The 27,613-nt window shown below is 39.8% G+C and overlaps 2 pseudogenes and 1 gene segment (V, D, J or C); 1 reads left to right on the top strand and 2 right to left on the bottom strand.

The window, feature by feature from the left end:
- Positions 1–448: 448 nt before the first annotated feature.
- LOC127678011 (ornithine decarboxylase-like) lies at positions 449–6,479 on the bottom strand (annotated as a pseudogene).
- A 17,163-nt stretch (positions 6,480–23,642) lies between these two features.
- Positions 23,643–24,958, bottom strand: LOC127677129 (ornithine decarboxylase-like; annotated as a pseudogene).
- Positions 24,959–25,656: 698 nt separating this feature from the next.
- LOC127678010 (immunoglobulin kappa chain variable 6-17-like) lies at positions 25,657–26,352 on the top strand. The segment is given in 2 exon segments: positions 25,657–25,747; positions 25,928–26,352. Coding segments are annotated over 2 exon segments (474 nt in total).
- Positions 26,353–27,613: the final 1,261 nt, after the last annotated feature.

Here is a 27,613-nt window from a genome sequence, read left to right as displayed (position 1 = left end):
GTGCCATCCACCCCTCCTCTTGCTGTGCTCTCCTCTTGCTAGACTCACTGCTGTGATACAGCTGCCTGTGCAGAAGTTTGTGCCTTTTATAATGGAAACTTGCAAACATTTCCCAATGCACAATTATTTCAAGATACTTTATTTTCAAAATGGGTCACAACATGAGCTTTTGGCCCATTCTGTCAGTGTCCAAGTTGCAAATACTTGTTCAGCAGCTGAGGAGCACACGTTAGTAACATGTCTGAAAAGTTAATAAAAATTCATATAAAATAAATATTCTTTTCCCCAGGAAAACAGCAAGTATGACCCCCATCTCACCTTCCATACTGCATTGGTGAAAATCCTACTCTTACAAAGACAATACAAACTACCAGTAGTTAGGTTAAATGGTCCCCCCAAATGCCTTAGTTCAAGCTAAACTTGCAGGCAAGAGTTACAAGAATGGCAGCTACATATCGACACTAAACACAGCTGCAGGGTGATGGTCCATCCTGCTCTCCTGGTCACAAGACATGGGCAGAGTGCTAACACCCTGCTCCTCCACTTTCAGTGGGAAGCCATGTGTCTGGATCTGCTTCATGAATTGCTACTTTGGGTTGGACCAGACTGGACCAGAACAGAAATACTTCCCGTCACATAATAATCAAAACAACAAATGCTCTAAACAAAGAAAGAATACTAAAGGCAGTAAGAGAAAAAGGCCAAGTAACATATAAAGGAAGACCTATCAGAATCACAGCAGACTTTTCACCTGAGACTATGAAGGCTAGAAGGTCCTGGGCAGATCTCATGCAGACTCTAAGAGAACACAAATGCCAACCAAAACTACTATATCCAGCAAAACTCTCAATCACCATAGATGGAGAAACTAAGATATTTCACGACAAAACCAAGTTCACCCAATATCTATCCACAAACCCAGCCTTAAAAAGGATAATAGGAGGACAACACCAATACAAGGAGGGAAACTCCACCCTGAAAAAAGCAAGATAGTAACCTTTCATCAAACCCAAATAAGTTAAGCAATCAAATTTAAAAAATAACGTCAAAAATGATAGGAAGTAACAATCACTATTCCTTAATATCTCTTAACATCAATGGACTCAATGCCCCAATAAAAAGACACAGACTAACTGACTGGATACGTAAACAGGACCCTACATTTTGCTGCTTACAGGAAACACACCTCAGGGTCAAAGACAAACACTACCTTAGAGTAAAAGGCTGGAAGACAATTTTACAAGCAAATGGTCTCAGGAAACAAGCTGGAGTAGCCATTTTAATATCAGATAAAATTGACTTTCAACCCAAAGTCATCAAAAGAGACTCTGAGGGACACTTCTTGCTGGTCAAAGGAAAAATACAACAAGAAGAACTCTCAATCCTGAACATCTATGCTCCAAATGCAAGGGCACCCTCTTTCATAAAAGAAACTTTATTAAAACTCAAAGCACACATTGCACCTAACACAATAATTGTGGGTGACTTCAACACTGCACTTTCCTCAATGGACCGATCAGGAAAACAGAAACTAAACAAGGACACAATGAAACTAATTGAAGCTTTGGACCAATTAGATTTAACTGATATATATAGAACATTCTATCCTAAAACAAAAGAATATACCTTTTTTTCAGCACCTCATGGTACCTTCTCCAAAATCGACCATATAATTGGTCACAAGACAGACCTCAACAAATATAAAAAGATAGAACTAATCCCATGCCTCCTATCTGATCACTATGGAATAAAAGTGGTCTTCAATAGCAACAGAAACAACAGAAAACCCACAAACACGTGGAGATTGAACAATACTCTACTCAATGACACCTTGGTCAAGGAAGAAATAAAGAAAGAAATTAAAGACTTTTTAGAACACAATGAAAATGAAAACACAACATACCCAAATCTATGGGACACAATGAAAGCAGTGCTAAGAGGAAAACTCATAGCCCTGAGTGCCTCCAAAAAGAAAATGGAGAGAGCATACATTACCAACTTAATGACACACCTGAAAGCCCTAGAACAAAAAGAAGCTATTTCACCCAGGAGGAGTAGAAGGCAGGAAATCATCAAACTCAGGGCCGAAATCAATCAAGTAGAAACAAAGAGAACCATACAAAAAATCAACAAAACTAGGAGCTGGTTCTTTGAGAAAATCAACAAGATAGATAAACCCTTAGCCAGACTGACCAAAGGGCACAGAGAAAGTATCCAAATTAACAAACTTAGAAATGAAAAGGGAGACATAACAACGGAAACTGAGGAAATCCAAAAAATCATCAGATCCTACTACAAGAGCCTGTACTCAACACAACTGGAGAATCTGGAGGAAATGGACAATTTCCTTGACAGATACCAAATACCAAAATTAAATCAGGACCAACTAGACCATCTAAACAGTCCCATAAAGCCTAAAGAAATAGAAGGAGTCATAGAAAGTCTTCCAACCAAAAAAAGCACAGGACCAGATGGTTTCAGTGCAGAATTCTACCAGACCTTCAAAGAAGAGTTAACACCAATACTCTTCAAACTATTCCACAAAATAGAAACAGAAGGAACACTACCCAATTCCTTCTACGAAGCCACAATTACGCTGATACCAAAGCCACACAAAGATCCAACAAAGAAAGAGAACTTCAGACCAATTTCCCTTATGAACATCGATGCAAAAATACTCAACAAAATTCTTGCCAACCGAATCCAAGAACACACCAAAACGATCATCCACCATGATCAAGTAGGCTTTATCCCGGGAATGCAGGGTTGGTTCAATATACGGAAATCCATCAATACAATCCACTACATAAACAAACTCAAAGAACAAAACCACATGGTCATTTCATTGGATGCTGAAAAAGCATTTGACAAAATTCAGCATCCTTTCATGCTTAAAGTCTTGGAGAGAACAGGAATTCAAGGCCCATACCTAAACATAGTAAAAGCAATATACAGCAAACCGGTAGCCAGCATCAAACTAAACGGAGAGAAACTTGAAGCAATCCCACTGAAATCAGGGACCAGACAAGGCTGCCCCCTTTCTCCTTATCTTTTCAATATTGTACTTGAGGTACTAGCTCGGGCAATTCGACAACATAAGGAGGTCAAAGGGATACAAATTGGAAAGGAGGAAGTCAAACTATCATTATTTGCAGACGACATGATCGTCTACCTAAGTGACCCAAAGAACTCCACTAGAGAGCTCCTACAGCTGATAAACAACTTCAGCAAAGTGGCAGGTTACAAAATCAACTCAAGCAAATCAGTGGCCTTCCTATACTCAAAGGATAAGCAGGCTGAGAAAGAAATTAGGGAAATGACCCCCTTCACAATAGCCACAAACAGTATAAAGTATCTTGGGGTGACTCTTACCAAACATGCGAAAGATCTGTATGGCAAGAACTTCAAGACTCTGAAGAAGGAAATGGAAGAAGACCTCAAAAAATGGGAAAACCTCCCAGGCTCATGGATCGGTAGAATCAATATAGTTAAAATGGCCATTTTGCCTAAAGCACTATACAGATTCAATGCAATACCCATCAAAATCCCAACTCAATTCTTCACAGAGTTAGAAAGAGCAATTATCAAATTCATCTGGAACAACAAAAAACCCAGGATAGCTAAAACTATTCTCAGCAACAAAAGAAAATCTGGGGGAATCAGTATCCCTGACCTCAAGCAATACTACAGAGCAATAGTGTTAAAAACTGCATGGTATTGGTACAGTGACAGGCAGGAGGATCAATGGAACAGGATTGAAGATCCAGAAATGAACCCACACACCTATGGCCACTTGATCCTCGACAAAGAGGCTGAAAACATCCAATGGAAAAAAGATAGCCTTTTCAACAAATGGTGCTGGTTCAACTGGAGGTCAGCATGCAGAAGAATGCGAATTGATCCATCCTTGTCTCCTTGTACTAAGCTCAAATCCAAATGGATCAAGGACCTCCACATAAAGCCAGACACTCTGAAGCTAATAGAAAAGAAACTGGGGAAGACCCTTGAGGACATCGGTACAGGGAGAAAGTTTCTGAACAGAACACCAATAGCGTATGCTCTAAGAGCAAGAATTGACAAATGGGACCTCATAAGGTTACAGAGTTTCTGTAAGGCAAAGGACACCATCAAGAGGACAGATCGGCAACCAACAAATTGGGAAAAGATCTTCACCAATCCTACATCAGATAGAGGGCTAATATCCAATATATATAAAGAACTCAAGAAGTTAGACTCCAGAAAACCGAACAACCCTATTAGAAAATGGGGTACAGAGTTAAACAAAGAATTCTCACCTGAAGAACTTCGGATGGCGGAGAAGCATCTTAAAAAATGCTCCACTTCATTAGTCATTAGGGAAATGCAAATCAAAACAACCCTAAGATTTCATCTTACACCAGTCAGAATGGCTAAGATTAAAAATTCAGGAGACAGCAGGTGTTGGAGAGGATGCGGAGAAAGAGGAACACTCCTCCACTGCTGGTGGGGTTGCAAATTGGTACAACCACTCTGGAAAGCAGTCTGGCGGTTCCTCCGAAAACTGGGCACCTCACTTCCAGAAGATCCTGCTATACCACTCCTGGGCATATACCCAGAGGATTCCCCACCATGTAATAAGGATACATGCTCTACTATGTTCATAGCAGCCCTATTTATAATTGCCAGATGCTGGAAAGAACCCAGGTATCCCTCAACAGAAGAGTGGATACAAAAAATGTGGTATATCTACACAATGGAGTACTATTCAGCCATTAGAAACAATGAATTCATGAAATTCTTAGGCAAATGGATGGAGCTAGAGAACATCATACTAAGTGAGGTAACCCAGACTCAAAAGGTGAATCATGGTATGCACTCACTAATAAGTGGTTATTAACCTAGAAAACTGGAATACCCAAAACATAATCCACACATCAAATGAGATACAAGAAGAAAGCAGGAGTGGTCCCTGGTTCTGGAAAGACTCAATGAAACAGTATTTGGCAAAACCAGAACGGGGAACTGGGAAGGGGTGGGAGGGAGGACAGGGGAAGAGAAGGGGGCTTACGGGACTTTCGGGGAGTGGGGGGGGGCTAGAAAAGGGGAAATCATTTGAAATGTAAATAAATTATATCAAATAAAAAAAAAAGACAAAAAAAAATATTCTTTTCCCCAGGAAAACAGCAAGTATGACCCCCATCTCACCTTCCATACTGCATTGGTGAAAATCCTACTCTTACAAAGACAATACAAACTACCAGTAGTTAGGTTAAATGGTCCCCCCAAATGCCTTAGTTCAAGCTAAACTTGCAGGCAAGAGTTACAAGAATGGCAGCTACATATCGACACTAAACACAGCTGCAGGGTGATGGTCCATCCTGCTCTCCTGGTCACAAGACATGGGCAGAGTGCTAACACCCTGCTCCTCCACTTTCAGTGGGAAGCCATGTGTCTGGATCTGCTTCATGAATTGCTACTTTGGGTTGTGATGTTTGGCCTCTGGAACCCATTGAAAGAAGAAGCAATAGCAACAGTGTATACACTCATGTTCTCAAACAGCATCCAATCACCCATATGCATTTCAGGCAGGTTGCAGTGCTGCTCAATGATCTAATCAAGGCCATCTCATGTTGGTCCCCAGATGCTGGATGAGTAATACTTCTCATCTGGCTTGAGTCTTTTCTACAGCAAGGCCTTCACATATGCATGATCATAAAGAATGGAGTTCTCCCTCCAGAGTCTGATAGGAAGTACTTGTCCAGAGCTTGACTGACAACACTGGTGATCTCTTCAAATTTAAGCTTTGCATCTTCAGATTCAGGAAAGTCACCACTAATAACAAGCAGATACATACTGAAAGCAGCTTCTGTTCCCATGTCAAATACACAGTGGACATCTGACACTGCCTGCATGAAGGTTTCAACATTTAACTCTTTTGTTCATTCCAAGAGAAGTCTACTGGTTTTGAGTGTGGCACCAAACTTGTCACTGAACTGGCAAACTGCTTTGGAATCATCAGTGGCAATCAGCAAAACCCAGTTTGCCTTTGGATGTGCTCTGGTGACTTTCATCAATTCAATTTCACTGTCAAAACTCAACATCTGGATTTTGTTACTGGCAGAATTCCTGATTGGAGATACTTGGTTACAAGGAATTATATACATAATCCTCTCTGGATGCACCCCAAGCCCCTGCACTAACTGTATTTCAGTCTTTCTCACGCAGTCGAATCCTGTTCCAAAAGCTGCTCAGATGTTCACCATGGCTCTGCTGTTGTTACTCTTTACTGTGAGTAAAATATGAGTAATGTGGGGAAGAGCTTTAGCCACCTCAAATGCTTCTTTAGAATGGCTCACTGGTTTGCAACATAGAAAGCATCCTTATTATCAGAGGAAGAGACTTCATTTATTTATTTATTTTTGTCCAGAATGTTCTTAGCAGTAAATAATGCCTTCATCGAAAATATGTCAGTCAAACTCTTCCTTAGTAAAGCTGCTCATGATTCTCAGAAATTTCCACAGCTTTTCTAGCTCAAAGTTCCAAAGTCCTTCCACAAACCTCCCCAAAACATTTTCAGGTTGTCACAAGAATACCCCACTATGCTGGTACCAATTTGTCTTAGTCAGGGTTTCTATTCCCGCACAAACATCATGACCAAGAAGCAAGTTGGGGCGGAAAGGGTTTATTGAGCTTACACTTACACATTGCAGTTCATCACTAAAGGAAGTCAGGACTGGAATTCAAGCAGGTCAGGAAGCAGGAGCTGATGCAGAGGCCATGGAGGGATGTTTCTTACTGGCTTGCTTCCCCTGGCTTGCTCAGCCTGTTCTCTTATAGAACCCAAGAGCACCAGCCCAAAGGTGGAACCACCCACAAGGGGCCCTCACCACTTGATCACTAATTGAGAAAATGCCCCACAGCTGGATCTCATGGAGGCACTTCCCCAACTGAAACTACTTTCTCTGTGATAACTCCAGCCTGTGTCAAGTAGACACACAAAACTAACCAGTACAGTGTACCTACAGAAATCCTAGAGCTGGAATTAGATTATAACCAACTCCTCACTAGGCCAACTTACCCAAGAACTTTAAATGCTGTCTCTTTGGATCTTTGGAAACACTCACAGCACAGGGACACACCTGGCTGGACCCATGGAGATGCTGCTGCTGAACCCATTGGAATGCCTGCTGCAAACACTGACCAGAGGTAGCACTGAGTGAGTCCTGTGGTGGTGGCTACATGGACTGACCTCCACAATTCTCTTACCTCCACACCTCAATATTCCTTCTGTTCTCCATCCGTCTCTTTATCCCCTCCTCTTCCCTTTTCACTTTATTCTTTCTTTTTTCTACTTCCCCTGTTTATTTTATTGTTGTTGTACAGGATTGTTTCCTCAGGATTGAATCAAAGGTAGTTGTACTATTATTTCTGTAAAACTCATTTGCTGATTTTTAATGGAAGCCTGTCATGAGTGCATCTACACATTTGTGGTTTCAGAGCTTTAAATTGGTCCTTCATCTTCTATGTTGACTTTATTCCCTGTGATCACCTCCTGTCTTTGATAGTACTTTTTGGCTGTTGATTTGACCTGAATGCTCTCACACAGCTGTGTCCAGCCAATTTACTTTACCTTATTTGATCACTGCTTTGCATAGATCCCTAGAGTCCAGCCCAGCTCCCCATGATTTATAAACTAGGCCTTTGCAGTGTGATCTGAAATGCCTCAGAACAGTATGGACATCAAGATGGAGTCACAGACTCAGGTCTTCATATTTGTGTTGTTTTGGTTGTCTGGTGAGACATTTAAAAGTATTATCACATCTTAAAAGTAATTCATTTTTAGAGAAATAGCTATTTTCTATAGGAAGCAAATAGTGTGCACATAATCATATGAGAAAAGACATTTTGGATTCTAAGATTTGTATTATGAAGTCTTTGTGTGTCTAAGTGTGTACTCATTCTCTATTTCTGATTGCAGGTGTTGATGGAGACATTATAATGACCCAGTCTCACAAATCCATGTCCACATCAGTAGGAGAAAGCATCACCATGAACTGCAAGGCCAGTCATAATTGAATAGTAATGTAAACTGGTACCAACAGAAGCCAGGGCAGTCTCCTAAAGTGCTTATCTACAAGGCATCCAACCGGCTCACTGGGGTCCCTGATCGATTCACAGGAAGTGGATCTGGAATAGATTTCACGCTGACCATCAGCAGTGTGCAGGCTGAAGACATGGCAGTTTACTACTGTCAGCAGAATAGCAGCTATTTTCCCACAGTGCTTCAGCCTCCTACACAAACCTCCTCTGAGATTCTAACCAGCTGCCTGTACCACACATCCCCAGACCTACACATTTTCCCTTCTGCCTGCAGGTCCTATGCCTACCTGTTGTCAAATTTTGTAGGAAATTAATTAGCAGATCCTCTGACATGGAAAGTCCTTATGGCAAAAATGATGTAAAGACATTTGTATCTTTTTTAATTTCTCACACTTAGATTCTGTGTATTAAATATGGCAAATTAATTATCCTATATTCTGGAATGAAAAGTTCCAATGTGAGTCTCCATGAGCTAAATTAAGATGCATATTCCCACTGGAAGATACAGAAGAGAACTCTGAGAGGTCTACCTCATTTTTGTACTCCTGGCAATTTCCCTCAGGTTGTCCTTTTGGTTAACTTTATTTATTTGCATATATAAAGTTGAGTTTCATAAAGCAAATATATAAATTTTTTCATGTATTTTGACAATGTGTTTCCCCTTTTTTATTCTTTCTTTGACCACCTTCCCCTCCAACTAACATACTTCCAATCCCTAGTCTTCCACCTATTTCTATGTGACATACACATGTCTGCTTGTGCACATGTGCATGCCTGCCCTGGCCTCTGGGGGTTTTTGACAGGGGACCCTAGGAGAGAAGGGCAGAGAAATAGAGACAGGAGGCACAAAGAATGAGGCCAAGACCAATTTTGTTTAAGGCCCCCCAAACTGTATTTTCTTAGGGAATTTATACAGGCAGGGGAAGAAGTAAAGCAAGTGGAAATTCCATGTAGCCCGGGCATTCTGCCAAGGTGAATCTCTGGCAGCTGTAAGATATTTTCTTCTTCTGGGAGGACACAGTGACCATCTGACTTCTCCAAGGTCTGTAGCTGAGGAGAAGTCAAAACCTAAGCTTATCTTTAAAATGGACTCTAAACATAAAGTAAGGTCAGTTTGGCTCCTGGCATCTGCTTCCTTTTAATTTAATTTTTGTGTGGCTGGCGAGAAAGCAGACGTCTATAGGTCTCCTTGATACACGAGTTGGCATTAACCAAGAGAGTGGAAGGATGACCCAGTCCCTCTTGTGGGGAACAGAGGATTGTTATTCCCACGTCTTAGGCGTCTCTTGGTGTCTTTTGGAGAGGAGAGGCAGAGCCTGTCTTTGTGGGAGACCCCCACATAATGTAGAGTAGTCTGAGGACCCACACCAACCCCTATGCAAATCAGGTATGCTTCACTGGGGACTCAGAAGCAGACAATTGGTTCACTCCCTGCAATGCTTTGCTTTACACACATTGCAGATGCCCACACTGAGTTCACACTGTGCTGAACCAGTGTGCATAGTTCTTAGGTTCTAAGCATCACCTGTGGGGGCGATGTCATCACATGGCTCAGCCAGGCCTCTGTCAGCCAAATCAAGTTGATGATAATGTATCTGTATGGTTGTGAATGCCACGGAGTCAGCCTGTTGCCTTATGAATCCTATAAATTGATTTAAAATAAAGGGTCCTAAAATAGCTATCAAAAGCCCACAAAGCAAGGGCCCAACATTGGGCATCAGGAGGAAAAACATGGAGGATTCCCACCAATCAGTGGCAGCTCTAGCAAATTTCTGTCTCTATAGATCCTTACTCAGCTTTTGAAGTTTATGCACCTGTAATTCTATCAGGCCGGATTCATTACCATAATAAAAACATTCTTCCTTAAGAAAAAAGCAGGTTCCACCCTTCTCTGCTGTGAGAAGATCTGAGGCAATTCTGCAAGGTAACTTCTGCAAGTGAGGTTATTTGCCTTTGCAGCAAAGCCAGAGATTTAGCAGAAGCCTCTATATCTAATTGAAATTGTTTAGCTAACTTATTGGTGACTACAATGGAATGTCCCAATGATCCACCTGCCATTCCAGCAGCCGAGGATTGGCACAGGGAAAAGGAGGAGGTCAGGGAAAAGCCGATTACAAAGGACCAAAATAATGTACTTGTCCCTCTTCTGAAATGTTCAGAAAACATCAAAAATTCTGCAGGAGTATGAAAAGTTAGTTGAGGAAACAAGGTAACAGGGAGGCACAACATGGAGGGAATCTCTAATTTAGTATTTAGTGAGGGTGCAAGTGCACCAAAAAAATATCCTCTTGGTATAAAAATATCAGAAGATGGAAACTGAGTAATAGTGCATCTTCCTTTTCCAGAGTCTAAATAACAAAAAGGAAATTTGGGAAATGGCCAACAAAGTTTAACCTCAGGAATGGTAGATGTCTTTATTGATTTTACTGTTGTAGAATTTAATGCAAAAGAAGAGGGGAGAGCTACGAAGGGTGGACAGCCCAACATAGCATACAAAAAGCATGAGGAGAGGTTTCCCAATCCTGAAACATTGGCCAACATTAGCTCTTCCCTCAAGAGGGAAATCCAAGAAAATGGATGAGTAGCAGGAGAGACAGAGAGCTGGCTATTAAGCTCTCGTTCTGTATTTAAACTATTACAATAGATAGCAGATTGTACTTGAACAAGAGAGCGCCAGATATAAATCTTACTACTAGGCAGACTTATTTTCCTACTCATATACATGGCTTCTTTTACAGGAGAAGTCCAGCTGCTATCCCAAGAGTCCCAAACAACCAAAGTAAATCCTGTGGTTGTCTTAAAGAACTTTTCTCGATTATAACGGTGCTGGTTGATAAAAATCTTCTTTGTTCAAAGGAATGGGGAAATGTATGTTGCAGCAACCCCAGGGGCACCCTACATTCTCTTCTATCCAGTTGGTAGAAGATGACAAATCGCAATGGTCATAAAGAAAAAAAAAGGGCAGGCCATGTTCTACCTAGTCTACACTTGAAATCTGTAAAATTTAAATATATGTCATTTTGGCACCCTGAAGGGGAGCAATCAGCAGTAGTCAATCTCTCCCCTCTAGTTTGTTTACAATGTGTCCAATTTTCACCTAAATAAAATTGCCATGCATCAGGGATGTAGAGTCTGCTGATGTCTGTAGTGTCAGCATTAGTAGGAGGCATCCAAGAGTGTTGATGACCGCAGCCACTTTCAATGATTATAATCACCATCATTCTTTGTCTCAGCATCCGCATACTCTGGCAGCTAGCATGTTCCTTCAGCATCCTGCAGAAAAAAACACAAACATGCCCTCTTCCCCACACCAAGAGAGGTCCTTATCATTGAAATTTAAAAATTTTTGTGATGTATGGAGATATGATTCTCCCCTCTTTTATTTATAAAAATATTGTTTTAAAGTTCTATGGGCCTGTTCCACAATATCTTGTCCTTGAGGATTATAAGGAATCTCAGTAATAATATTATTACTAATTATTACCAATATTAAATTGTTAATAAAACATCTCAATGACTGACTGTAATAGTTATAATATTTGTCTTAAACTTATTTGAACCATCTAGTATAGAAAACCAACATAGTTTTATTTTTAGTTGCTTCCCCTGTTATAGCAGTTGTAATTAGAACGCTTGAAAAGCTGTTAATAGTCATAAGTATATTTTTTTAATTTTTTTAAAATCAGAAATATGAGTTACATCTATTTGTCTTGATTGAAAAAAATCTAGATTAGGTATGAATCTTCAAAGATTAACATTATTATATGGTACATGAAGAAATTGAGGACACTGAAGGCAAGTTTTTATAATTTTACATATTTTCTAGAAATATCAAATTATTGTCTTAAGCTATTATTATTCTGATGATGTAAAGAATGAGAATATTTGGCTAATTGTTCTTGTGTAAAGTCTATTATATGCCTGATATATAAATCTGCTCTGGAATTGTCTTCATTAAGAAGTCTGGACAAACTAGTATGAGATTTTATGTGTCCTAAAAGCAGGAAACTGTATAAGCTTCTTAAATTAAGCTGTATTTGTATAAAATTTGAGAATTAGTAATATTTTAAAAAATATAATTTTAAGCAATTGTAAGCCATGAGCTATTTTAATTATCAGTCTATAAATTAAAAGCTTGATTATTTAACATTTTAAAAACATTGGCTATAGCACATAATTTAGTTATTTGTGAAGCAGGAAAAAATTTAAGAAAACAAACATATGATCTAATTATATATGCTTATCTCCCATTACATGAGCTGTTTATAAATATAGCAAATGTATTTTTTATTGGCTGCATGCGTACATTTACAAAAGTTTGTATAGAGGCAAATTCTAAAAACTTGTCTCTGAAATAATGATAATCAAATTTGCCTAAAAAGTTTGCTATGCAATCGGCCAAATATTTGTATTTTGCAACAACCAATACAATTGCTCTTTGGACTTAGGAATAAATATTTCATCAAGTTTTTTTATAAAATATTTTTATGATTCTATCTAATAATTTTGTAATAACATAGCCACAGATTCATAATAGGTTGTTCAAACTTTACTTGGAGATGAAGAAATATGAATTTATATTAATGCTCCCTTTTCCCAAAGGACTGCTGTGAAACAGCCAACATTGACTTTTTTGTAAAGTTATTTATCCCTCATCAGTTAATTGTCCAGGGGATTGGGATTTGTATTCCCCATGAGACTACTAAACAGACATTTAAGTTCTCCTGTGTCAAGCTTAAGGTGAGGTCTTAACAAATTAACATTTTCTCAAAACTTATGAAAATCATTTAAATCAAATTAACTATCTTTTCTTATTTGAATTTTCTGTACCACAATTTGTTTAGGATATAACTGATCCACTTGCCTGATATTTTTTTAATTATAAATATGGATGAGTTAAAATCCTGATCTGTGATTGAATTGTAAACTCAAACTAATGGAACATAGGTAGTTTAAGTATATTTAAAAAATTCTTTTGTAATATTAGATCATGCCCATAATTTAGAACAACAAAATTCAGTTTTAAACAATCTATTTTCTTAAATTTAATATCAAGAGCATTACTTTCACATTCAAAGTTTGACTGCCATTTCTTACTTATGAATGTATGACAGTGTAGCTTTTAATGCATCAGTAAAGAGACATTTTTTTAAATTCTATCTTTTATAAGTCTAGTTTCTGGGATAAGAATTAGATAAATATTATCTCAATTTCGAAGTATCTTTAGAGACCTGTTTATTGGGTTGGCTCATGTCACCTGTTCTTTAGAATGTCTCCAAATCTAAGTTACAATTTTTAAGCTAACTTTCTGTTATCAATGTTATAAAATTTTAATCATATCCAATAACTTATAATTCAATACTCTATAACTGATACATGCAGAACATATTTATGTCCCCAAATCCAGTCAGAAACAAAAGTGAAATGCCTCTCTTTATATATATACATATATATGTATATATATAATAAGTATATATATAATAAGTATATATATATATATAAAGTATATATATATAAGTATATATATATACTTATTTAAACCAGACACAAGTTTGAACAAAAACACCCCAGGGACCTGCTTCACCCACCTTCTGTGAACTCAGGGACTTCTTGAAGAAACAGCTGGGGAGTCTGCAGACAGTAGCACCAACACAGACTGCTACATGGACTTGTATCACCTTCTTAGTCTCCTATGTGATCTTCATTGGAGGACGAGGAAGGGAAAAGAAGGGCAGAATTGTTCCTGTCTACAGAAATGCAGGAACAAAAATGGAGCAGAATGAAGTCATGACTAACCAATGACCAACCTTACTTGTAATCCATCCCACAGGTAGACATGAAACCTTGTCACTATTACTGATCCTATATTATGTTTGCAGACAAGAGTGTAGTATTGCTGCCCTCTGGGAAGTTCTACTAGCTGCTGACTGAGATACTTACAATGTAGATACTTACAGCTAAGCATTGGACTGAGATTGAGCAGCCCTATAGAAGAGTTAGGGGAAGGATTCGAATAAATAAATAGAATGGTGTGGTGGTTTGAATATGCTTAAAAACAGGAATGGTATTATTACGAGGTATGGCCTTGTTGGAAGATGTGTGTTACTGTGAGGTTGGGATTTGTTTGAGACCCTCCTCCTAACTGCCTGGAAACAGTCTTCTCCTGTTTGCCTTTGGAGCAAGGTATAATACTCTAAGCCAATCCAGTGCTATGCCCCCTGCCTTGATGATCATGGACTGAGCATCTAAATCTGTAAACTATTCCCTATGAAATGTTGTTCTTTGTAAGCATTGACTTTATCATGGTGTCTATTAACAGCAATGGAAACCTTATCTAAGATAGATGGCAACACCATAGGAAGACCAACAGTGTCAACTAACCTGAATCCCTGGGAATTCACAAATCCTAAAACACAAACCAAAGAGCATACAGAATCTGGTCCAAGGCTCCCAACACATGTAGCAGAAGACTGAGTTGTCTGGCCTCAGTGGGAGAGGGTACACCTAATCTTGCAGAGACTTTTACTCCAGAAATGTAGAATGCTGGGGATGGGGTACCCTTTCAAAGGTGAAGGAGAGGGAGAATTGGGAAGAACACTTCCAGGTGGGACTGGGAAGGGGAATAACATTTAAGATGTAAATAAATGAAATAATCAATTAATAAAAATATCTAAATAAAGTCAAACATAGGAAGACTATAATTAAATGAAACCATAAATCAAATGGACTTAGCAGAAATTCAAGAAATGTCCAGTAAGAATACCCTTTCTTCTCAGTAGCTCTTGGAATTTTCCTCAAATTCTACCATGTATTAGGACATGAAGAATTCTCAACAATGATAGGAAAAGTAAATTAATATTGTGCATTCTGTATTACCATAATGTAATGAAGATGGATATCAATAACTATAGAATGCATATGAAGCACACAGTGTCACAGAAAATAGTCATCCTTACAGTGAATAGTAGTTTGTTTAAGGTGTAAATTAAGAAGGGAATTTTACAGTTCCTAAAATTGTGTGAAAATAAAATACAAAACTTCTATAATCAGCCAGATCTCCCACACCCTTTCCCACAGGTTAATCCCAGGAATTTCCCTGACCTGATTGGGTTACAACCCTACTCAGCAAAACAGACCTAGCCCTGGTCTTCCATCCATTGTGACAAATTTGGTTGGTCACCCATACCTGTGCAGCAAGCAATGTCTAGGCTTCTGCCAGGACTATTCTTGCTTACATATCCACACACTGTGCACTCCCACGTAACCTTCAACATCTTTTCTGAGCCATATCTAATCTGCCATTCAAGACTTGCACCGGGAACACCATTGCATGCCTATGAATGCTATACTTACCTGACTTATATCCTCCCAAGCCATCTCAAGCCTTTAGACGTCAATAATGCCACACTCACTTCTGCCTCATTGTGCTTTGTGAATGTTAACTTAGAACTAACAAATATCCACCTGCTCAGATCTCATTGCAAGATTACCAGCACTTTTAAAGATCAATCAGGCATCTTTTCTCTAAAACCTACAAGTACTGTAGGGTTGTTTGTCAATGAGAATTACCTAGACATATCACAGGAGGAGCCCTCCTCTTCCCTTAGCCTAGAGAATCCAAGTCTAGGTGCAGTCTCAGAGTCAGGGATTTCCTATGGAACTTTTGGAAACAAGGAACACTTACATAGTGGATATCTTTTTTATATATGAACTCATCAATTTTTTTTTTATTCTCTGGACTTAAAAAAAATCATTAGATATTTTCTTTCTTTAAATTCAAAATGTTATCCTCTTTCCTGATTTCTGCTCCAAAAACCCCTTATCCCATTTCCATTCCCCCTGCTTCTATGGGGGTTTTCCTTCCACCTACCCACTCACCCACCCACCCACCAACTCCTGCCCTTACATTCCCCTATACTCGGGCATCAATCTGTCACAGAACCAAGGGCATTTCCTGTCATTGACACCCAACAAGTCATCCTTTGCTACATATATATCTGGAGCCATGGGTCACTCATAGTGCACACTTTGGTTGGTGGTTTCATCCATGGGAGCTCTGATTGATGTTTTTGTTCCTCCTATGGGGCTACAAACTCCTTCAGCTCCTTCAGTCCTTGCTCTAACTCCTCTATTGGTGACCCTATGCTTGGTCCAATGGTTGGCTGAGAGCATACACCTCTGTGTTTGTCAGGCTCTGTCACAGCCTCTCAGGATAGACTCCTGCCAGCATGTTCTTCTTGGCATCAATGATAGTGTCTGGGTTTGTCAACTGTATATGGGAGAGATTCCCAGGTGTTGTAGTCTCAGGATGGTCTTTCCTTCAGTGTCTGCTTCATGCTTTGTCTCTGTATCTCCTCCATGGGTATGTTTTTTCTCCCGTGTAAGAAGGACCAAAATATCCACCCTTTGTTCTTCCTTCTTCTTGAGCTTCATGTGGTGTGTGAATTTTATCTTGAATATTCTGAGCTTTCCATGTTTGTTCTTTTGTGAATGGGTTCTCTCACTATGGATGATATTTTCTAGTTTCATCCATTTGCCTAAGAATTTCATAAACTCATTTTTAAATAGTTGAGTAGCATGCCATTGTGTAAATGTACCACATTTTCTGTATCCATTCCTCTGTTGAAGGACATCTGGGTTCTTTCCAACTTCTTGCTGTTACAATTAAGGCTGCTATGAACATAGAGGAGCATGTGTCCTTGTTATATGTTGGAACATCTGTTGGGTTTTTATTTGTTTTCTGACTGTAGAGACTGAGATATTAGATACTCCCAACCCTGAACATGACCCTGTGGGACAGGTCTTCTGTTTTCAGAGTATCTTGTTGGCTCAGCATTTGTTTTTGGATTAGTGTAAAGGGGTGACTGCTTATCTACAATGATTTCTGTTCCCTGCTTATGTCTCTCTTGATCTGCGCTCCTGAGGACCTTTATAGATTTGTCTTGAATGCTACTTAATGGTGTAAATTCCCCTTTTAAAATAAAAGAAGCCATACCCTTTCAGTATTGTATAAAATCCAATAATATCTCTTTATGCTAAGAATCACAATATGATTCTTAGCAAGAAAAGTTTCTTGAAAACTTTGATATTGTTGATATTTCAATGTGTTCATAAAATTCTCATATTCTTTGCAACAGAACATCTAAAGACTATTTCTTTTTGTATTACTGTATTTAAAATTTATTTTCATGTTTTTATGAGATTTGGAGATAGAGAGAGGGAAGAGAGAGAGATAAATATGGTTAAAGAATGTAAACTTGGGACAGATCATGCATATCTTTCTAGGTCTGAGTCACCTCACTCAGGAAGATATTCTCTATTTCCATACATTTGCCAGCAAATTTCATCATATCTTTGTTTTTTATAGCTGATCAGTATTCTAATTTATAGATGTACCTCATTATTTTTGTACATTCTTCAGCTGTGGGACATCTTGGTTGTTTCCAGTTTCTGGCTATTAAATCTACTGTGGACATAGATGAGTATGTGTCCTTATGGTATGGTGGAGCATCTTTTGGGGATATGCTCAGGAGTGGTATAACTGGGTCCTGGGGTAGAGCTATTCTCCATTTTCTAATAAACTACCAAATTGAATTTCAATGTGGTTTTACAAGTTTGCATTCCCACCAACAATGGAGGAGTGTTCCTACTTCTCCATATCCTTGCTAGCATGTGCTGTTCACTTTTGCTTAAGTCTTGATTTTAACCTTTCTAAAAGGTGTAAGCTAAAATCTCAGAGTCAATTTGCTTTTCATTTTCCTGGTGACTAAAGATGATGAATATTTGTTGAAGTGCTTCTCTGCCATTTGAGACTCATTCTGTTGAGAATTCCCTGTTTAGCTCTTTATTCCATTTCCAATTGGGTTATTTGGTTTGTTTATGTTTATTTTCTTGGTAATGTCCCAGCATGGGTTGGTATAAATGTGGAACTGGTAGGAGAGGAAGGAGGGGGACTGTGATAAGGATATAAAATGTATGCAAATAAATTATGAAAAATAATATAAAGTTGATGGGTTCAGAGGTTTGTAGAATCTGATAGGAGTTGGGGGGAAGGGAAATATGATTCAAATGTATTATACAAAAGTTTTATAAATAAATAAGATGAATATTTAATTGAGAAGTCATATGATCCCTTATGATGTGCTTGAACTGCTCTGTGATTGGTTTTGCCAACTCCAACTGCCACTGAGATGAAAGCTTGTTTTCCTTTGAGGATGAGCTTTATTGAGCTGCTTTGCGTGTTGAATCATTAGGCAAAGACCCAGGATGTTCAAAGCATCTTCAAAGCCTCTTCTATGTGACCTGAAATGGAGCTTCTGGTCCAGTTTTCAGGGACAGGTTCAGCTGCTCTCCTGCTATGGATGCTGTTTTTTCTGGGTATAAGTGTTTCCATTCAGATGGAAGGGTGTACTGAGTTTTGGAAGACTATGGAATATACAGCTCTGAGGTAAGAATGTATTCCAGTGGAAGGGTATCATGAGATGATGTGAACTCAGGAACCTTACAGCTCTGAGGTAGATGAAAGGGCATCCTGAGACGTGGGAGTTCAGGAACCAAATAGCTCTAAGAGGAAGCCTCTTCAACAGAGGTATTGCAGCTCCCAGAGTGAGTTTTTCCAGCTGAGCTGAAGAGCTCAGGAGCCCCAGCCATGCTCCTTTCTTTTTCTCTTCATTGTTTCATTTCTTCTTGACTTTTTCTGGAGAGTCACATCAGCAGAAAATCTCCTGAAAAAGAGTTATTGGAGGGTTAAGGATGTTGGGTTCCATAGCTGCCTGCTGCTATTACGAAGTGGGTTTCTGGAACAGAAGCTGAGGGATGGATAAGGAAGGTGCGAAAAGAAATAAGGGCCAGGACAAAGTTTCACTGATCGAGGCCGGAAACTTTAATGGCGCCAGACCTTTTAACAGTTTGGGCAAATCCTTCCCCCAAGACTCCTGGCTGAGTTCCGGTGGAAGTTGTCTAGCTTCTCTTGGAGGTCCTTGTCTTGACTGTTCTGGCAGCTGGGTGGGTCACCTGCTTAATTCAGGAATTCCTAGACCTGAAGTAACAATGAACTTAACCTTTACTACGAGCACTCCACCCTAGGTGGAACAGGATCCTGGCTATCTGGGAGTAGTTAACCTTGACCATAGTCAAGTACCCTCTTAGCACTCCACCCAAAGATAAAAATTCCTGCTTTAACCTGGTTCCCTATTATGTCCTAAGGGCAGATTCATGCCCAAAGCCAGGAATAGTCCTTGACCAAAGTCAAACTCCAACCATGTGCATGACTGCCCCAATATGGCTCTGTACATAAGGATATGAAGGGATAAATCCAGTAATGGCTTCCCTCTGCTCCTAGGTGTGGGAAACAGGGAATTGGATAAATGGCAGACCTTATATAGGACTTCTCTGGAGTAGAACTTATCATGGCAGAGATATCCAGATTGAGGATTGGTGGGATTTTAAGTAATGAGCTTGTTGGTCCTCAAGAATTGGTAGTCTTTTCTTTTCAGGGATTGGTGGCTCTTTTTCACACTTCTTTTTTCATTAATCTGAACCATGTGTTAGGCTGCTGCTGGTTTTTGAAAAAGTGCCATCTCTGTGGGGATGCTGGCAGGGAGAAGGCTGGAAAGAAAGTATTGCCACTGTGTAGAGCTCCTATAGTGGTGTTTTACCTAGGCTGTAGGCTGAGGAAGTATAGAGGTCTTGCCATTGTGGAAAGCTCCCCTTGACAGCAGTAGGCTGAGGTAGGAAAGAGTAACATCATGGACCATTCTTGAGGGGTAGCTCATGCTGAGGCAGGTAGGGCAAGCATCGCGGAAATGCTATAAACTGAGGAGATGTCTTGGTGCTGCCATGTTGACTGCTCCACAGGGAGGAATCTCACCACTGTATCCTGAAGAAGGGACTGAAACAAAAAATATTATTGTGGTGTAAAAGGTGGAAGGCAACAGCCACACAAATGGTTGTTCTCTGATCTCCACTCCTGCATTACAGCAATGTAAGTTACCCTCATAAGTGAGTATGAACACGTATAGACACATCACATACCAAAACAAAGAAATCAGATAAAAAAAGTATTCTAGGTATTAATTATATTACTTTTCTTCATCAAGTGTTTATTCATATTCTTTTTAGAAAACATTATCATTGGGTGTGGACAATTTTGAGGGAGCAAGTTGTCCTTGAAATATCTTATATTCTTTACAAAGTACATTTATATTGCTCATCCATCACACCTTTAAAGATTAGAGAGTAATTATTCCATAAAATATGGTTTCCAGCTCCTTTAAGATACACATGTTGCTTTTGTAAATTTTCTACTGACACCAACTCCCTGTGGGTGAACCAGAAAGAGCTGCCCTTTGAGGAGCAGTACACACTCTGCTGAGGTAATTTACACATGGAGTTAATTTATAACAGCCCAGACTCCTTTAAGGGCAGCTGCCAGTAGCCTAGGAAACATTCTGTCTTCCAGCTCTCAGAAATGGAGACAGACACACTCCTGCTATGGGTGCTGCTGCTCTGGGTTCCAGGTGGGGTTCCAGAGAAGTGTTGGGTACAACCTCTGTGGCCATCATGACTTTCCATGCCCTTGGGCTCTTGATCATTATAATTAGGGCATTTGTAATTGGTTTCAAGTTTGTGATTCCCCTTGATTTTCTGCTTTCTCCAAATGATGTCCACTATTATATTTAGAAGTTAAAAATCTAAAGGTCCTTTCTTGGGAAGGTTTTTGTATGTATATTTCAATGGTCTCTGTGTTATTCCAGGTTCTGCTATACTCACCCAATATCTAACTTTGACTTTCCTATCACCTAGGATTCACTGTTTCCTGATGCTTTTACTGAGACTAGGTCACAAGAAAGGGCCAATCATGACTGCCCTCCAAAAGACCAAACAAAAAGCTGAAAGAGTCAGATACAAGAACTCCTGTGGTTGAATTAGGGAAAAGCTAGAAGAAGCTGAGGGGGAGGGTGACACTGTAGGAGGGCCATCAGTCACTACTAACCTGGAATTCTGAGATCTCTCAAACACTGACCCACAAAGCAGGCAGCATACACTAGCTGATATGATGCCCCCAACATATATACAACAGAGGACTGCAGAGTTTAAACTCAGTCAGAAAAGATGCAAATAATCCTTAAGAGCCTGGAAGCTGCAGGGAGTGGGTAGGTTTGGTGGAGTGGGGGTTGAGAGATGGAGACATCCTCTTGGAGACTGGGAGAAGAGGTATAGAATGGGGAGTAATAAGAGGTTCAACCTGAATAGGTTGGAAGGTGATAAAATCTGGACTGTATAAAATGTTTAATTAAATAAAAAGTTTTGAATTAAGAAGGATAATAAATAGAAATCATATAATTTGAAAAATGATATACAAATACATTTATTGTTGGGTGTGTATGCACACATCTCTCTCTGTCTCTCTGTCTCTCTGTCTCTCTGTCTCTGTCTCTGTCTGTCTGTCTGTCTCTCTCCCTCTCTCTCTCTCTCTCTCTCTCTCTCTCTCTCTCTCTCTCTCTGTGTGTGTGTGTGTGTGTGTGTGTGTGTGTGTGTGTGTATAGGTAATAAAAAGATAACCTGCAGAAGTTCATTCTTTTCACTCCATAGTATCTGGGAATCAAACTCCGGTCATCAGTTTTTCAGTAACCTTTACCTTACCTGGTAAAGGTTGAGTAAAATTGCCAGCCTGAGGTACTAGTTTTTTGCGTGACAGATTTATTTAATTTAAATTGTGTGTATGTATCTGTGGAGGGGTGTAGGTATATGTAAAAGTGGGGTATCAAAGCTGTCAGAAGAGGGCATCAGATATTACAAAGCTGGAGTTGAGTTACAGTTTTTGATCTAGTTGAAGTAGGTGCTGGGAACCAAACCAGAGTCCTCTATAACAGGAGGAAGCACGTTTTTCCCTTCTAGTATCCTTTGTAGGGTTGGGTTAGTGGAAAGATATATTTTTTAATTTAGTTTTATCATGGAATATCTTGGTTTCTACATGTATGGTGGTTGAAAGGTTTGCTGGGTATAGTATAGTAGCTTGGGGTGGCATTTGTGTTCTCTTTGGGTGTGTATGACATCTGTTCACGATCCTCTGGCTTTTAGATTCTATGTTGAGGAGTCTGGTGTAATTCTGAGAGGTCTTCCTTTATGTTACTTTGCCTTTTTCCCTTAAAGCTTTTAACATTCTTTCTTTGTTTTGTGCATTTAGTGCTTTGATTATTATGTGACAGGATTTTCTTCTTTACTTGGTGTTCTGTAGGCTTGTACATTATGATACATCTCTTTAGGTTATGGACAGTTTTTTCTATGATTTTGCTAAAGATGTTTCCTGGCTCTTGAATCTGTGAATCTTCACTCTATCCTATTTCTATTATTCTTATGTTTGATCATTTTATTGAGTTCTAAGTTTCCTGGATGTTTTGGGTTAGGAACTTTTTAGGATTTGTATTTTCTTTGAGTATTATGACAATATCATCTATGGTATTTTCTATGCCTGTGTTTCTCTCGTCTATCTCTTGTATTCTCTTGGTGAAAGCAAAACTTCCCGAGTTTTGCAGGAAAATGGATTGAACTAGAAAATATCATCCCAAGTTAGATAATTCAGACTCCAAATGACATGCATGGTATTTACTCTCTAGTAAGGTGAAAATAGTAAAAAAAAAAAAAAAATGTACAGAAAACCCAAGATATAGTGCATAGAACTCAAAAAGGTCAGTAAGCTGAAGGGTAAGCTGAAGGGTTCAAGTGAGGATGCCTCATTCCTATTTGGGAAGGAGAAGAAAGCAGTTATAATGAAGGAGAGAGAGAGAGAGGGACCTGGGTGGGAAAGGGGATGGGGGAAAGAGAGGAACATGATCTATTATTGGGTGGGGGAAAAGTACTGAAGCCCTGAGGGCCAGCAGAAAGAATGGAAACAGGTAACCTCAGGAGGTAGGAGTAGGGAGACCATCCAGAATGTACCAGTGGTCTGGGAGATGAAAGACTCAGGACTCAAATGGAGGGACCTTAGATGAAATGCCCTATAATAGGGAGAGGAAACTAATAGAGCCAACCACCAACAGAATGAAAGCACGAGGGACATCAGGAGAGGGACATAATTGTTCCTGTCTGAACAAACTGCAGAGATAGAAATGGAGAGTCGCCTGAGGAAAAGGAGGTCCAACAACAGGCCCAAAGTGGGATACAACTCATTGGGAGGCCCCAAGCCCTGACACTATTACTGAGGCTATGGGCAAACTTTCCCCAATGCCCAATTATTTCAGGATACTTCATTTTCAAAATGGTTTGCAACATAAGCTTTTGGCCCATTCTGCCAACATACAAGCTGCACATGTTTGCTGAGCAGCTGAGGGCATATGTTAGTATCATGTCTGCAAAGGGAATAAAAATCCATATTAAACAAATATTCAAAGTTTCCACAGAAACACATTAAGTGTGATCCCCATCTTCTACTCTACCATACTGCTTTGGTGCCAATCCTACTCTCACAAAGACATTCCAAAGTAGCAGTAATTAAGTTAAATCGTATCACCAAATGCCTTAATTCAAGCTATGCTTGCAGGCAAGTGCTACAAGAATGGCATCTACAAATTGACACTAGCAGAAGCAGAGGCTGCAGGATAATGGTGCATCTTGCTCTCCTGGGCACAAGACATAGGCAGAGTGCAAACATCCTGCTCCTCCACATCCAGTGGGAAGGCATGGCTCTGGATCTGCTTCATGAGTTGCCACATTGTCTGTGATATTTGTCCTCTGCAACTCATTGAATGTAGAAACAGCAGCAACAGTGTATGTACCCATGTTCTCAAACAGTATCCAATCACCCAAATGTGTTTCAGACATGATACAGCACTGTTCAATGATCCTATCAAGGCCATCACATTTTGATCCCCAGATGCTGGATAAGTAATTTCTCATTTGGTTTGGTTCTCTTCTGAATCGGGACATTCACATGTTCATGATCATAAAGAATGCAGTTAAATGATCCATAAACTTTGTCATTCACATCATCCATGAAGGTTTGCTTATGTGACTTATCATCATCAGAGCCAGTCTGCTCCTTCCACATATTTTCTTTGGCAATGATGTTAACTGTAAGTGTCAAAGCCGATCATATTATCTGTCAGGCTCAGCTATGATTCTCCCTCCAGAGTTTGATGGGAAGTACTTGTCCAGAGCTGTGTTAACAACACTGGTGATCTCTTCAAATTTAAGCTTTATATATTCGAATCCAGGAAAGCCACCACCAATATCAAGCAGATACATTCTGAAAACAGCTTCTGTTCCCATATCAAATACACAGTGGACATCTGACACTGCCTGCATGAAGGTTTCAAAATTTAGCTCTTTTGCTCATTCCAAGAGAACCCTGCTGGTTTTGAATGTGGCACCAAACTTGTCACTGGGGTGACAAACTGCTTTGGGACCATCAGTGGCAATTAGCAAAACCCAGTTTGCCTTTGGATGTGCTCTGGTGACTTTCATCAATTCAATTTCACAAAGTCAACATCTGGACTCTGTTACTGGCAGAATTCTTGATTGAAGACACTTGGTTACAAGGAATTGCATAGATAATCCTCCCTGGAGGTACCTCAAGGTCCTGCCCCAACTGTATTTCAGTCTTGCTCACACAGTCAAATCTTGCCCCAATAGCCACTCCGGTGCTCACTACAGCTCTCCTGTTGTTACACTTTACTACATTAAAGGAAGTAACATGGGTAAGAGCTTTAGCCACCGCAGATGCTTCTTTAGAATGGCTGACAGGTTTGGAGCATAGAAAGCATCCTTATCATCAGAGGAAGAGACTTCATTGATTTTTGGGTCTAGAATGTCCTTAGCAGTAAATATAGCCTTCATCAAGAACATGGCAGTCAAACTCTTCCTTAGCAAAGCTGCTCATTGTTCTCGATGTGCCTACAGAAAACCTAGCGATGGATTAGATTATAGCCAGCTCCTCACAAGAACTTATCCAAGAACTCTGAATGCTGTCTCCTTGGTAGTCTGGAAACACAGCACAGGGACACAGCTAGCCTGACCCATGTAGATGCTGCTGCTGAAACAGGAGTGCAGGGCTGTCAGCCTGCTGCAGAAACTGACTAGAAGTGGCACTGAGTGAGTCCTGCGGTGATGGCTGCAGGGACTGACCTCCACATTTCTCTTACTCAATATTCCTTCTCTTCTGCACCCTTTTCATTCTTTCCCCTCTTATTTGCCATCCACTTCTTTCTTTTCTTTCTTCTTCTCCACTTCCCCTGTTTATTTTGTTGTTGTTGCTGTTGTTGTATAGTATTTATTTCTCCTCGGGATTGAACCAAGGATAGTTGTACTATTATTTGTGTAAAACTCATCTGTTGATTTTTAATGGAAGCATGTCATGAGAACATATACACACTTGTGGTTTCAGAGCTTTAAATTGGTCCTTGAACTTCTATGTTGACTTCTTTCCCAGTGATTACTTCCTGTCTTTGATAGTACTTTTGGCTGTTGATTTTCCCTGCATGCTCTCACACAACTGTGTCCAGGCAATATACTTCCTTATTTGATAACTACTTTGCATACATCCCTAGAGGCCAGCCCAGCTACCCATGATTTATAAACCAGGCCTTTGCCTTGAGATCTGAAATTCCCCAGAGCATCAAGATGAAGTCACAGACTCAGGTGTCCATATTCCTGTTGCTCTGGTTGTCTGGTGAGGCATTTAAAAGTATTGTAATATCTTAAAAGTAATTCATTTGTAGAGAAATAGCTATTTCCTATAGGAAGCCAATAGTGTGCAAGCCATGCCATTAGAAAGGACAGTTTGGATTCTAAGATTTGTATCACGATGACATTGTATAAGTGTATACTCAATATCTATTTCTGATTGCAGGTGTTGATGGAGACATTGTGATGACCCAGTCTCACAAAACCCTGTCCACATCAGTAGGAGACAGGGTCACCATCAGCTGCAAGGCTAGTCAGAATGTGGGTACTGCTGTAGCCTGGTATCAACAGAATCCAGGGCATTCTCCTAAACTGTTGATATACAGGGCATCCACCCGTTTCACCGGGGTCCCTGATCGCTTCACAGGAAGTGGATCTGGGACAGATTTCACTCTCGCCATCAACAGTGTGCAGGCTGAAGACCTGGCAGTTTATTACTGTCAACAGTATTACAGCTATCCTCCCACAGTGCTTCAGCCTCCTACACAAACCTCCTCTGAGATTCTAACCAGATGCCTGCACCACATATACACAGACCTACACACTTCCCCTCTGCCTGCAGCTGCTAAGCCTAACTGTTTCAAAGTTTGAAAAAAACATTAATGAACAGATTCTTTGACTTGGAAGGTCCTTATGGCAAAACCAATGTAAAGCATTGTATCTTTTAAAAATTTTCTCATGCTTAGAATCTGTGTTTTTAACATGACAAATTAATTATCCTATATTCTGGAATGAAAAGTTCCAATGTGAGTTTCCATGAGCTAAATCAAGAGCCTGTCAGGCTATATTCCCACTGGAAGATACAGAAGAGTACTTGGCTTTTGCTTAGCTCAGCTCTGAGGTTTCCTTCACTTCTGGACTTTTGGCATTTTCCCTCAATTTGTCTTTTTGGTTAACTTTATTTATTTGCATATATAAAGTTGAGTTTCATAAAGGAAATATATCAAAAGTATTTCATGTATTTTGACATCATCATTCCCCTTGTTTCTTCTTTCTGCCACCACCTTCCCCTCCAACTAACATACTTACAATCCTTAGTCTTCCACCTATTTCTTTGTGACATACACATGTGCCCACTCAGATGAGCGTGCATGTGTCTGTGTGTGCATCCTTGTTATTTGTTTTTCAGAGAAAGTATCATGGCCTGCTAAACTGGGAAGTGGATGTTGATCTCACAAAATTCCACCTATTTTATTTTATTTTTTTATTTACAGTGCAAATGATTTCCCATTTTCTGGGTCCCCACTACCCACAAGTCCCATAAGCCCTCTTCCGCCCCCCTATTCTTCCATCCACCTCTTCCCACTTCCCTGTTCTGGAATTCCCCTATACTCTTGCGCTGAGTCTTTCCAGAACCAGGGACCACTCCTCCATTCTTTTTGGACATCATTTAATTTGTGGATTATGTCCTGGATATTCAAAGTTTCTAGGGTAATATCCACTTATCAGTGAGTACATACCATGATTGATCTTTTGAGACTGGGTTACCTCACTTAGTATGATGTTCTCCAGTTCCATCCATTTGTCTAAGAATTTCATGAATTCATTGTTTCTAATGGCTGAATAGTACTCCATTGTGTAGATATACCACATTTTTTGTATCCATTCCTCTGTTGAAGGACACCTAGGTTCTTTCCAGCTTCTGGCTACTACAAATAGGGCTGCTATGAACATAGTGGAGCATGTGTCCTTATTGCATGCTGAAGAATCCTCTGGATATATGCCCAGTAGTGGTATAACAGGGTCCTCAGGAAGTGACATGCCCAGTTTTCTGAGGAACCGCCAGACTGATTTCCAGAATGGTTGCACCATCTTGCAATCCCACCAGCAGTGGAGGAGTGTTCCTCTTTCT

Source organism: Apodemus sylvaticus, chromosome 2, assembly GCF_947179515.1.
Source record: "Apodemus sylvaticus chromosome 2, mApoSyl1.1, whole genome shotgun sequence".
NCBI lineage: Eukaryota > Metazoa > Chordata > Mammalia > Rodentia > Muridae > Apodemus > Apodemus sylvaticus.
This window is presented reverse-complemented; position numbering and strand designations above follow the sequence as displayed.